Raw genomic sequence first — 12,388 nt, 5'->3', positions numbered from 1 at the left:
ACACACACACACACACACACACACACACACACACACACACACACACACACACACACACACACAGAGAAAAAAAGCCTTTTTATGTGAAAGAAGTAGTAAGACTTGCAGTGTGCTTGTTTATGAAGCTAATGCTAGGAAGGATACAAGTGATTCCTAGTCAAGTCTCTTCTTGTGGATACAGGTAGTGATTAAATAAATTGAATGTTGAGATGAATACTTTGATTTACTGATGGGGTACAGTAGCTAAATATAAATGATCTTTAATCTGTATATGTTTTGAGAGAGATTTGCTGTTATGGGCTATTCATAATACTATGGTATTGTATATTTATTTAGGGAACATTTTGAATATTCAGGAATCTGTGGCTACACTTACTTGTAGTTCAAACTCTACGCAGTATCTTGTATACTGTATCATTCTGTTTTCTTTCCATAGGCTGATATTCATGTTACAGTAGATAGGTATTAACTAAATATTAACTAACATGCCTATATTCATTTTGCGAAATTTTCTCAAAGCAGAGTAGTGTGATGCATTTGGCAATACACTTGTTGAATGGTAGAAAATGTTAAAATAGATGCTGTGGGATGCTCAGAAATAGCCTGTCGGACAGTGCTGTTGCCCAGTACTAAAACAAATGGACAGAATCTCTGATTGTCTGGTGGTGGTGGTTGAAAGGTTCAGTGAAAGTACAGACACCATGTTTTTAATGAAAGAGAGCTGAGGACATCCTGCTATAATAATCTCAAAGTGAATAAACAGAAGAATCTGGAGAAGAGGTTAAAGGCTCTTGAAGCAAAACTGCTGATCTACCTTTATATAATTCAGCATGAACTTTACTGACAGAAAGTTACGCTCATAAAAATTCCTCAGATGTTTTTAACCATACAGTTGTTTTACACCAGGTCAGCAATCTGAGTCATCCAGTTGCTATGCTTTTCATCTAGTTTTTACAGTCTAGAAACTGCATGTAGCATATAACCAGACAGTAGCCTCACACTTATGTGTAGAACTCTGTAAATGAGCAATTAATTTATTTTCGTTTTTCTAGATTCTCCAAGAATGTGTTAAAATACTAGGTTTGTATCTGTGATAATTTTTCATGAGTATCATAGAAAGCTTTGATATATTAAAAAAGTTGAAATAAAAAAGGGAAAATAGGCATTCAGTTAATATAAAACTTTTATTTGGTCTACAGCCCAAAATAATGTTTACTCTGACTGCTCACTTTCTTTTACTGAGCATTTAATGTTTAAAAAACAAAAACTGCTGGTTGTGACTAATTAGCACGAACGAGAACGTTCGTAGTGCTGCATGAAATTTCCAAAGGCTGTGTAGGATTCAGTGATTCCCAGTGGCTCATTTTGTCTGCCCACTCAGGACATGAAAGCAGGTGGCTGGTTGTTCTGTTTGCCCATGCCCTGTGCCTGGTCACTGCTTTCCATTCTGGCCTCATTAAATGCTATTTTTAAGTGTTGCTCTGTGTGCATGTTTTTTATAGAGGCCTAAGCACCAACAGCTGAAGTCCCTGAGCCTGTGGTGGCAGCAAGCTGGAAAGAGCAGAACACATGCATGTTATATCACAATGTCAGTGTACCATCACTAATGGGGATCAAGCTGGAGGAGCCAGCAAGTACGGTTGGTGCCCTGGAAGCTTTGTGTAGGGAGGCAGCCTCAAGCATGCAGGTCAGCCAGGAGGCCAAGAGATCAGTCTGCATATGTGTATGTGCTTAAGTGCATGAGGTGCTGGGAGTTTTTGAGTGTCTGAAGCAGGGGACCTGTGTCACATGTGCATGGGTGTGTGAGGTAATTGGAAGAACCAGGCCATGAAAAATGCCAGTTATGGGATCAACGTATCCCACGCTGCTCACTGAAGGGATCAAAACCGTTCAGTTGTATGTTTTGCCCACTGTTGCACCTTCATCCTGCTCACCAACTGAGTGGAATGGAATAAGGATCACTGATGGAGTTTGTGGTCACATGAATGCTGAGTGTTTCTGTCCGTGTAGATCCACATATGCTGCACATTTATTGCATGCATGTGCATGAATGTGTTATGTGCATGGCCTCACCTATGTCTGAGCCTACTTTTGGCTCCCCACACAGCAACCTTCCCTCCCATGAGCTGCTGTATTTGGCAGCCCCAATCAGCCCGAGGCCTTTTATTAAAAACAGAAAGGAACAAAGAGAAAAAATACACCTTAACATCTCTCTAGAAAACTAGAAGATTATTTTCCATTTTGGAAGGACTAAAAATTTAAGTTTTCTTTCTTGGACTATATTGTAAATATCACAGCAACAATTTGAGTGTCATTTACTCACTGGTTTTCTGCTATGGCCTGTGGATATCTGCTGTAGCTGCTTAAATTCAGCATTGACTTTCAGAAAAGTTTGCCTTGGTTGCTGATAGATCTAGTTCAGTAAGGTCATCTGTGTTACAAAACTATTCAGATTTGCTATTCAGATTATGTTCATCACAATTTAATAAATAGGTAGTTGTCAGTGGATAATAGACAAGACTTCTGGAAGTAAAATAAAAAGTTACATGACCATCAGAAACATAAAAAGAACATACGTAGCACTCTGATTTTGGAACCTTGTGCAACATACAAATTGATTTTAATTCCACTATTAAGATTTCTCATAATCCATTATGAATGAAAGTCTTGATTCATATTCAAAAAGGTAAGTTTAAATTATGTTTAGTGAATGGATATAAAAACAGTGCAGACAAAGAGCACATAGGTGAAAACCTTCTTAGATAACCTATAGTTCTGCAGCATATGTTGTAGTGTGACTTTCAGTGTTGTAGTTTTACTTGGGAGCTTTTTGAATCCTTGACACATTTTTTCTCTCATCATATTCAGACACATAGAGACTGAGCGGAAGGGATCTCTGGAGGTAATCTTGTCCTCCCCCCTCTTCGAGCAGGGCCACCCAGAGCACATTGCACAACACTGTGCAACTCTCGTGTCATTAGTGATAGGACCAGGGGGAATGGTTTCAAGCTACGGCAGGGGAGATTCAGGCTGGACATGAGGAAGTATTACTTTTCAGAAAGGGTGGTCAGGCACTGGAACGGACTGCCCAGGAAGGTGGTGGAGTCACCAACCCTGGGGGTGTTCAAGGAAAGACTGGATGTTGTGTTGAAGGACATGGTGTAGTAGGAGCTATTGGGAATAGGTGAACGGTTGGACTGGGTGATCTTTTAGGTCTTTTCCAACCTTGGTGATTCTATGATTCTATGACTGTCTCCAGGCAGGATTTGAAGATCTCCAGAGAAGAGAGACTCCACAACCTCTCCGGGCAACCTGTGCTCTGTGTCCTCAGGGTGAAGAAGTTTTTCCTCATGTTCAGGGCCTTTCTACTGCTAAGTCATAGCTCTTAGTGAGTACTCAAGCCCAAACTGGCTCATTTGGTGCAGTTACTACTGATCCTAAGCAGAACACCAGGGGAAGTCAATAGAAGCAGTGAGACAGCAATAGCTTGTGAAGATAGTTTTTTCCAGAGTGGTAAAAGCAAAGGTTTCCAGTTACAGAAGAGTCTGGAAATTGGGATTAGTCCTGCTGAAACAAAGTATTTTTCTCCTCTACTACAGATGCTACTGTTGAGTGTATTTAGATACTGTTTCTCCTTGTTACTGGGATTTTCTGCAACTTTTATAAAACCAAAAACATTAGGTTATGTGCTCTTCCCTGCAGTTAGAGGCTGTTTATGTTTTGTTATTCAGATTATAATCTGTTTCCATATTATTATTCTCCTTTTCCTTTTCTTGAAAATCAAATACTGTAAAAATAAGATCCCTTATTGGTGAGATGAGATGTATGAATGCAGTACATTTATGAAGACTCTTTATTCTGTGTTATCTGTTTTCCTTACTAAAATCCTGTGATTATTTGACCACAGGCAAAGTAAAATTACATTTGTGCTGTAAAGAAGAAGAGTATAGCTCTGGTCCTTTGCACCAGGATGACTAAGTTAGTTTTGTTACCATGTGGTGTTTGTGGTTGTGAAGGTGGCTGGTACCTGCTGGATCACTGTGTCGAGTAGCTCAACCCTGGAGTTGGGCACACCTGGCTTCCTCAGCAGACAGGTCTGCTGGTTCAGTAGTTACAGAAATGATGTCTGGGAGACTTGGAGTGTCTGATAAGCAGAAATCTGTCAGTGTCTCATTGCTAAATGCTATATCCAGCTAACGTATTCAGTGACATTATATATAGACTGTGAATGAGTCAATGTTTAAAATTCATACATTTTCCAATTTAAATAAAATCACTTCATTGAGACACTTAAGGAAAATGAAAAGCCTCTTCTATTGATGTCATTAAACATCAAGCAACATGCAGATTGAACGGGTTTTTCTGGAGAATAGGAGAAAGAGAGAGAGGAAGATGAGACAATCTTTGTAATACATTCATATTTTGTAGAAAGAATAAAAGGGATAAAAAGCCTGCTAGTACTGGCTGTGTAATTTCATCATTGCTGCTATATAAATAATATCAACACTAGATGTCATGCACTGCAAGGTGATTTACACGCTGCTAGGAAGATAATAGTCCCTGCACAGAAATACAAAGCTTTGTGTTTAAATGGTAAAGATGAGCCCATTCCTTCATAGTTTCATGGTTATTATTTCATCTGACATTTTTTTAAAACCAATCTAAAATAATCTCAGTTACTTGAGAAGAGCATTCTACGTGGGTAGTCTTTTTAGAAAAAAAAACTGATTCAAAGGATGTATTTGGAAAGAAAGCTTGGCAACCTTGCACATAGCAGGGGGTTTGAAACTAGTGGTTTGACCACCGTGGTCCTTTTCAACCCAGGCAATTCTATGAGCCTCTAAAAGCTGAGAAGATCACACCGAAGTTAGGGAATTGCTTCTAGCTCTAAAGAAATGACTAGGATGAGGGGCCAGAGAAAGCAATGAAAATCATACAGATTTTGCATTACAGAAGACTTTGAGTCACAAAAGTGGCTGGTAAGCAGCCAGTTCTGTTGGAAGCTGCTTCTAATTTGGCACACAACTCTTTTTCTTCTAAAACCTTACTTAAAATACTGAAATAGAAGCTAGAAGTGGCATGGAATCATGGAAGCAGCATTTCTAGCTGTCCAAGAGGCCACGCTGAGATCAATCAAAAATAAAATCCAGCCATTCAGCAGTTAAAGGTAACTTAAGGATGTTGCTACCTTCTTGTACAAGGAATGATTTAATTCTGTGTTTTGGTGCTGCTGCCCTTCTAACAGGCTTTAGAACCTTGTATAAAGCATGATTGGTTTTGGTGCACTGGAAGGATTGACCAAGTTTTGTGTTCATTGCTTTTAGCATAGTGCTCCACAATTCCTTTGTATCCCTTTGACACTCCTGCATTGTCCCTCTTGGTCTTCTTTGCTGTACCAAGCTAAAGGTTACTTCTGCAGAAAGTCATACTCTGTCTTAATAGTTGGCACAAAGCCACTACAACTTTTCAATATATTTGCTTCTTTTTAGTTAGGAAAACAACAGGTTCTGGTTGATGCATATCTATGTAATACCTTTCTTAAATGTCTTTAAGTGATTGGATGCTATGTTAACGTGAGTCAGTCCAGCTGCAGTCAGACCAGCTGGTGACCTACTTTTAGTTACCTCAGTAATCTTTTTGAAAGCAAGGTATTTGGGAAGGCAGTAATTGAAATTGCAGCAATACAGTGGAAAAGATTCTGAGGCTTTATTGAGTTGGTTTAAAAGAAATTGAAGACAATGCTTGAGTTCTAGGCAGTATTTTTGTACTGGACATTACGTTAAGCCCGTAAGTGGAACAGCAAATGTTGGCAGAGCCAAAGAATTTCGTTTGAACCTTTGGTTGCTCTGAGATATGATTCATATGCACCAAGCTCTGGACTTGATCCTCAAATGAATGGTTATCTATGAAAATCTGTAGAAATTGTTTGAGTACTCAGGAAATTGATTTAATTTATTTTGCCAGATGCTCTTGATAGGAGTCATATGAATGGGAAAAATGGAAGGCATTTCTGATTAGGAAAAATACAAGATCTGGAGCTAGAGTGAAGTCCTTGACATAAGAGATCTTAAAATGTCTGTGAAGACTTCAAATTTCAGAATGAATAATTAACTCTTTGCAGACTTCCATCAGCAATGCAGTATCCATGCCAGCCTCTCCACTGATTCCCATGTTTTGCCAGTAGCCCAAACTGCAGCTGGTATAACCTTAGTCCTTACTTTAACAGAATACTATTAGTGTTATAACAGCAGTGTTAAAACAGTTCTTAGGCAAGGAGTAAGTTGAATTTAAGGCTTATAAAAAGTCAGGATAATTGTTCAATGGTGTTTTGTTGTTGGAGTTTTGTGGGTTTGTTTGTTGGGGGGTTTTTTGTTGTTTTTTTTTGTTGTTTGTTTTTTGTTTTTTGTTTTTTTTTTTTAAATAAATAGGCTGGGTTATCAGGAGATTCTTTATCTTAGAGTAGAGATAGTCACTGAATCCTACCCATTTTTTTTTAACTGCATACGGATCCTTGCACTGTAGGAGAAACATAAGAATCTTGAGGAAAGAGAGGAAAAACCTGTAAACACTAATAAAAAATTTCCTACTACCATCTAATGGATGAAAGTATCAGTAATTGTTGTTACTCTGTGTGGCTGTTAACATCAGGCAAATACTTACACTTTTCACAGTATCATTTAAACCAGTCCATACTTGTGTACAGCCGTCAGTCATGACAAAAAGGAATTCTTCAAGTGCTTTCCAGAATAGTATAGTTATTTGTACATTTTGGAGGGGTGGAGAGGAAGTACTTCATATTAATGAAATGTCCATCGTTATTCAAGGTTGACATCAAAGTAACGTGTCAGTGTTGACCTGCTGTGTTTGGAAGTTGAATGATGCAGTAACTTGGCTTAATTCATTGCATGAGCATCTTAAATGACTGGGTAAAAATGTTTGGCTCTTTTCTGTATTTTGGTAACTCATGGCTTAACCATACTTGCTCAAAAAGCTGTTTGCTTTCACTTATGCAGTGTTAACTCTTTTAATAGTGAGCTGGACTTCACTGGGCTAGCTAACTCAAGGACCAGAAGAAATATTCTGAAGGAGAAACCTGTGCAGATTAGATTACGTTTTTGCTGTACGTCTTGCTTAAAGTAGTGCAACTTGCATTATATTTATATGGTATACTATGTGCCTTGCACTTTCACTTTACAATGGCTTTTATTTTGGTTTTATTTTTGTAATGTGTGTATGTTTTCATGTTTTGTGAATGTACATGTATCTATCCGTGCACAAATGTGTATAGCTATAAATAAGTATATTCTGTAGCATCTGCATAGAGAAACAGGCCATAAATGTTTTCATCCCCACTTTTTATTAAAACCTGATGAAATAGTTGTGTTGATGCTTCTCAGAGTGAGGGAATGTGTCAGTTGTTTATTATTCAAATTCACAGCCTATTTGTCTTGAGTCTCTTGCTGCTTTTGTCCAAATATGGATAGTAGTAGGCGTAAATGTTACAGACATTTCTTTTTTGCCACTTTTTCAACACTTTTTTTTCATGGGTTTGTCACCTCAAGTTTGGATTCTGTAGAGAGCTACAGCTTGATGCAAAATCTGGACGCTGTAAAATTAAAGAAAAGTGTGACTGTCTTGTGATTACGTGGTATTTCCCATATGCAGTGTTTTTTTTTTTCACTCTACCAGTACATTTCCAAGCAGAACGTAGCTTTTTATACCTCTGAAGTTACAAGCCAGATCAGATGGGCCTATGGCACTGAGCTTTGAAAGTGATACACACCAAATACCTTGGTAAAAATGGAGCCCTGTCAAATAATGATCATGTGGTACAAAATCTATTGATTTACCCTTCTTTAGATATTAGTCATCTTCTCTGAACTTAAAGTTGTGGATTTTCAGCTTTGGTTGTTCCTTTGACTTCTGGAAATTATAAAGAAAAGATAGGGATGCTTTTTATGTTTCCAGTGAGGTGATGGTAGCCTTTGCTAGCACTGGTGTTTGTCACATCCATTTATAAGACACAGAAAGTTAGCAACAAACAAGATGAACAAGCAATTGTCCCTATGTAAAATGTTTGTTTTTTTTTTCCCACACCAATGATGTTTACAAAACCCACAAAATTGTATTAGAAATTTTGCTTATATTTTAAGTGAACATTGAGAGATGTGTGCAGAAGATGTTTCTCACTGAAGATTTCATAGAGGTGGTTAGACACTCTTTTACCATGTAGTTTTCACGTAAGGGCAGATATTGATATTAGGAGAATGGTCTACTAGAGAGGTGCTTTGGATTTATCTCTAGCAGCACAATGACAGTTTAGAAAATTTAAATCCATCCTATGTCTTTTTACTGTTTGTTTAAAATAGAAACCTGCAGTGGACATTTTAGGTTGATGGTTTGACTATATGATCTTAAGGGTCTTTTCTTCCCTAAGTAACTCTGTGATTTTATTCTATAACTTCTTAAAACCAGAGTTTTATTATACTTTTCCATGAAGCTTAATTTTATGGTGAAAGAAATTTATAGCAACACTTATTCACTACTAAAGCTGACTTTTAAATTAACTCTTTAGAGAGAATTTTTGGTTTTGAAAAGGTGTACTGGCTTGACAGCCCTGAAGTTCTGCATTTATGCAGAGTTTCAGCCTAGGGCTGTTTTCAGAGAACAAGTGTAGTGCAACCAATTCCACTGCATTTGTATGTGCAGTACTTGAATCTTCTACAATGGTTACCTATACAAATCTAAGCAGTGTAAAAATATTAGGTTACAGCATGCAAGTATTCTAATATGGATTAGATCTCCATATATTTGCATTATTAAATAGAACCATCATAGAGTTGTTGGGAGAAATAGAGTAAGTTTTCTAAATAAGTTTAAGTAAGTTTTAAGAATGTTTTGTAAGAAAAAGTGTATGTGATTTACAGCTTTTACAGGTCACCACAAAAACACTGTGCTGTTCCATAATCAGATGCATTGTAACCTGATTCAGGAGTGAATCACATGTTTTAAAATACCACAGCATGGAATTTAAGCGATGATAAAGTGCTAAATAAAAACAGAAAACAGAAGTGTTACCAAGTCTAGACAGTGATGTTTAGATAGCTAGAGAAACTTCATGTGATTTGGGAGGTGATGATGAAGGCCTTCTGGCAATTAAAAAAGCTGAAGCCCAGGTCTTCACTGAATTTTAAAGTGACATTTTACTTTGAGTTAAAGAAGTAGCAGGAGTCATTATGTTGGATATAAAGCAACTTGAGGTGGGAGGAAAAGATGTGGTTAATGAACACCTGAAAGACACTCCTGACATTTGAAGACTGTGGGTCTGATTAATGCAGCCATCTATCGCATTATGCAGACTAAGTTCAAACTTTGAAATAAATTTTCGCTTGATGTAAAAGGCGAAGTACACCCTGCTTGCAGCGCTGAATCCTAGCAGGCTGCTAGGCCTCTGTATCAGGTGAGGCCTTTCGTCTCTGCTCTTCCTTGTGTTTGTCCTCAGGAATTCTTACCAAGTGCTTCTGCGTAAGAACTGGCATTTTTGGTATCCTGTTACTTTCCCATAGACTGCTGTAGTAATTGCAGAAGTGATCTGAGCCCGTCTTTATCACAATTTCATCTCAGCTCATTCCACATGAATCTGGGGGAGTCTGCTACCTTCACAAACTTTTTTTTTTATATAGAAGCTTGGAAATTGTTTGTTACATCATGGGACAGACAAAAAGTAAAATCGGATGCTAAATTTATCGGAAAGCTAACTTCCAGCTCTTCAGGGAGTTAGACTGCTAAATCCCCTGGGAAACTGTCCTCAAGGACAGGGGAGTGGAGCAGAGCTGGCAGATCTTTAAGGAAGCTTTCCTTAGTGCTCAAGAACTCTCCATCCCCAGGTGTGAGAAGTCAGGAAAATAATGCCAGAATCCAACATGGATGAACCAGGATCTGCAGGTCAAACTTGAGAGCAAGAAGAAAATGCACAGGCAGTAGATGCAGGGACAGATACCCTGGGAGGATTATAAAGATGCTAGACTGTGTAGGAATGGGGTCATGAAAAACAGCAAGGGAACCATTCTCTATCAAAACTTTTCATAGGATCATAATGGTTTTGTGAAAAGTTGGTTCTGAAGCATTCCTTAGCAGTGTTCCCATGGCCATTTGTAAGGAAACAGTCTTTCTTCCTTTCAATTTCCTAGCATTCTCCCTCCCTTGAGGAAAAAAAAAATTATCTCAATATATTATTATTTTAACATTTATTATATTAATATTATATACTTCAAAAGAATAAGACAAGTTTGGCTTCGTAGGTCTTGTATGTTATGTCTCATTTCTTCCATTTCAGAACTGGATTGTAATTTCTATAATTCGTTGCTGGCAAGAAGCAGCAGAAAGCTATATTGCCTCAGGAGCTGTCAGGAATCAGATTTGCAATTCCAGGAATCGATCTGTTCTTTTCCTCTCATTTCTCAGCTGATCCTTTTTGTTGCCACAGTTTATTGTCCACTGTGAACAGCAGCTAAAGCATTCTGAGAAAAGACTTGCCAACCCCTATCACCTGTATAGGTGGGCGTTTGCATGATAAAAAGAAATGATCTATTTAATCAGTCTTGTGCCTTAATAACACTTCTTGCAATACAGTGCAGAATTTTAGAAAAAACTTGGCCTACAAAAATTTGCCACACTCCAAGAAATCAAATGGACTGTTGATATTTCAGTAACTCATGCAGATCTTGGCTATTGACTCCAAAAAGAGCTCGACTGGATGTAAATTCTCCTCCAGCTTTTCACAAGGGCACATGGACTGGTGTTCTGAACAAGGTTCTTGAACAGACTGATTTACTCTTGCTTTCCCAGAATGAAAATAAAAACAATTTGTTGTCTTTGGAAGGCATTAAAAGAGTCATTAAAACAATTTGTGAGCACCGTATGGAGTGTAGATTAATGATTTTTTTTTTACATGTTAACATATCTAATAGAAATTATCGATTAAGAATGTACATCTGTCACATAACTTATAAAATCTTGGCAAAAGGAAAAGAAAGCTGTCATAATAGAGCTTTCCCACTTGAAGAAAATGAGAGGAATTGTGTGCTAATTATCTCTCTTCTGTTTCCCTTCCTTTGCAGAACTTTCCTTTTTGTTAGAGATGGTAACCCAAATAAACGGAATGTGCACAATGAGACGTCTATGCACTTGCTGTGTATGGGACCGCAGATCATGATCTCAGAGGGAGCTCTTCATCCTCGCCTGACAAGACCCTCTGAAGATGATTGCAGAAGAGCAGACTGCCTGCAAATGATCTTGAAATGGAAGGGAGCAAAGCTGGATGAAGGACAGTATGAACGAGCAGCCATTGATGCTGTTGATAACAAAAAAAATACACCTTTGCACTATGCTGCTGCCTCAGGGATGAAAACCTGTGTCGAGGTAAAAGTTGATATATGGTCACAAGTCAGTAAATTACATGCAGCGTTTCACAAGGCTGTTTCAAGGAAAACAATCTGGTTGAATTAGCTTTTTAATTAACTTGTGTTTTCATTAATTGAAAAAAAAATGTCAAAGCTAAGCAGCTCGGAATACACATACACTGTGTAGAAGACAAAGAAAAATGGATTACTTTTATATTGGCTTTATGACATAAACTCTTCAGCACAAAATAAACTGATATAGGCTTATAAAAGTTGGGAATAATTACAAGTCTGTAACACTGGTGAAGAGGCTTTAAAAGTAGGCCTAGGAATTACCTGTATGTATAAAGAGAAGTGAAGTAACTACCTAAGGGAAAATTAAAGTTCTAATGCCGTCCATGTTTCAGGAACAGGTCTTTAATTCGCAGTGCCCAGCTTTTTTATAGGATGCCTTACATCAGTGCTAGCATACATCAATATAATTACCTTTTTGCATATTAATAATTTCTTTAATGTTTGTGAAAGTACTGGGTAGCAATGAGTAATTGGAAATCATAAAAACTTTGAAAGTCTCCCACCAAGTTTATTTTTAAACTATACCAAATAATGAGAGCTAGTATTTAATTATGCTAGTAATTTAATTTAAAGAGCACAATGTAACACACCTAATATTTTCATAAAAAGCTAGCATTTTCATAAGAGTATATATCCTAACATCAAGAATTCTCCTTGTTTTCTTGCCTTTTAACAAGTTATTACTTTGGTCAAGAAGCTTTCTATAGTTTTCTACTTTTCTTAAGTGTACTTGTTGAATTCTTTGGAAGTCTGTACGTAAACTATCAGCAAACTTCTTTTCTTGACTGCTTCAGAGACATCTCATAAATAAGTCATATGTAATTTCCTTCAATCAATGCTGTATTTTCCTCATTATTTCCAATTCCTCCAGGTACCTCTCAGTAATGTTTGTTGTACTGTTCTCGACTTTC

At 37.5% G+C, this 12,388-nt stretch overlaps 1 protein-coding gene across 5 annotated transcripts in view; it reads left to right on the top strand.

Annotated features, from left to right (window-relative positions):
* The window catches only part of ANKIB1 (ankyrin repeat and IBR domain containing 1), an 88,075-nt gene that overhangs the window by 30,749 nt on the left and 44,938 nt on the right, over positions 1-12,388 (top strand). For all 5 annotated transcript variants that reach the window (XM_042816618.1, XM_042816615.1, XM_042816619.1 and 2 more), the window contains exon 3: positions 11,121-11,421. In XM_042816618.1, coding sequence (XP_042672552.1) covers positions 11,121-11,421 — 301 coding nt within the window. The remainder of the gene's footprint in view (positions 1-11,120; positions 11,422-12,388) is intronic.

The sequence above is a fragment of the Centrocercus urophasianus genome, unplaced genomic scaffold (genome assembly GCF_019232065.1).
Source record: "Centrocercus urophasianus isolate 14NV4802_14NV808 unplaced genomic scaffold, USGS_Curo_1.0 seq_16, whole genome shotgun sequence".
Lineage (NCBI taxonomy): Eukaryota > Metazoa > Chordata > Aves > Galliformes > Phasianidae > Centrocercus > Centrocercus urophasianus.
This window is presented reverse-complemented; position numbering and strand designations above follow the sequence as displayed.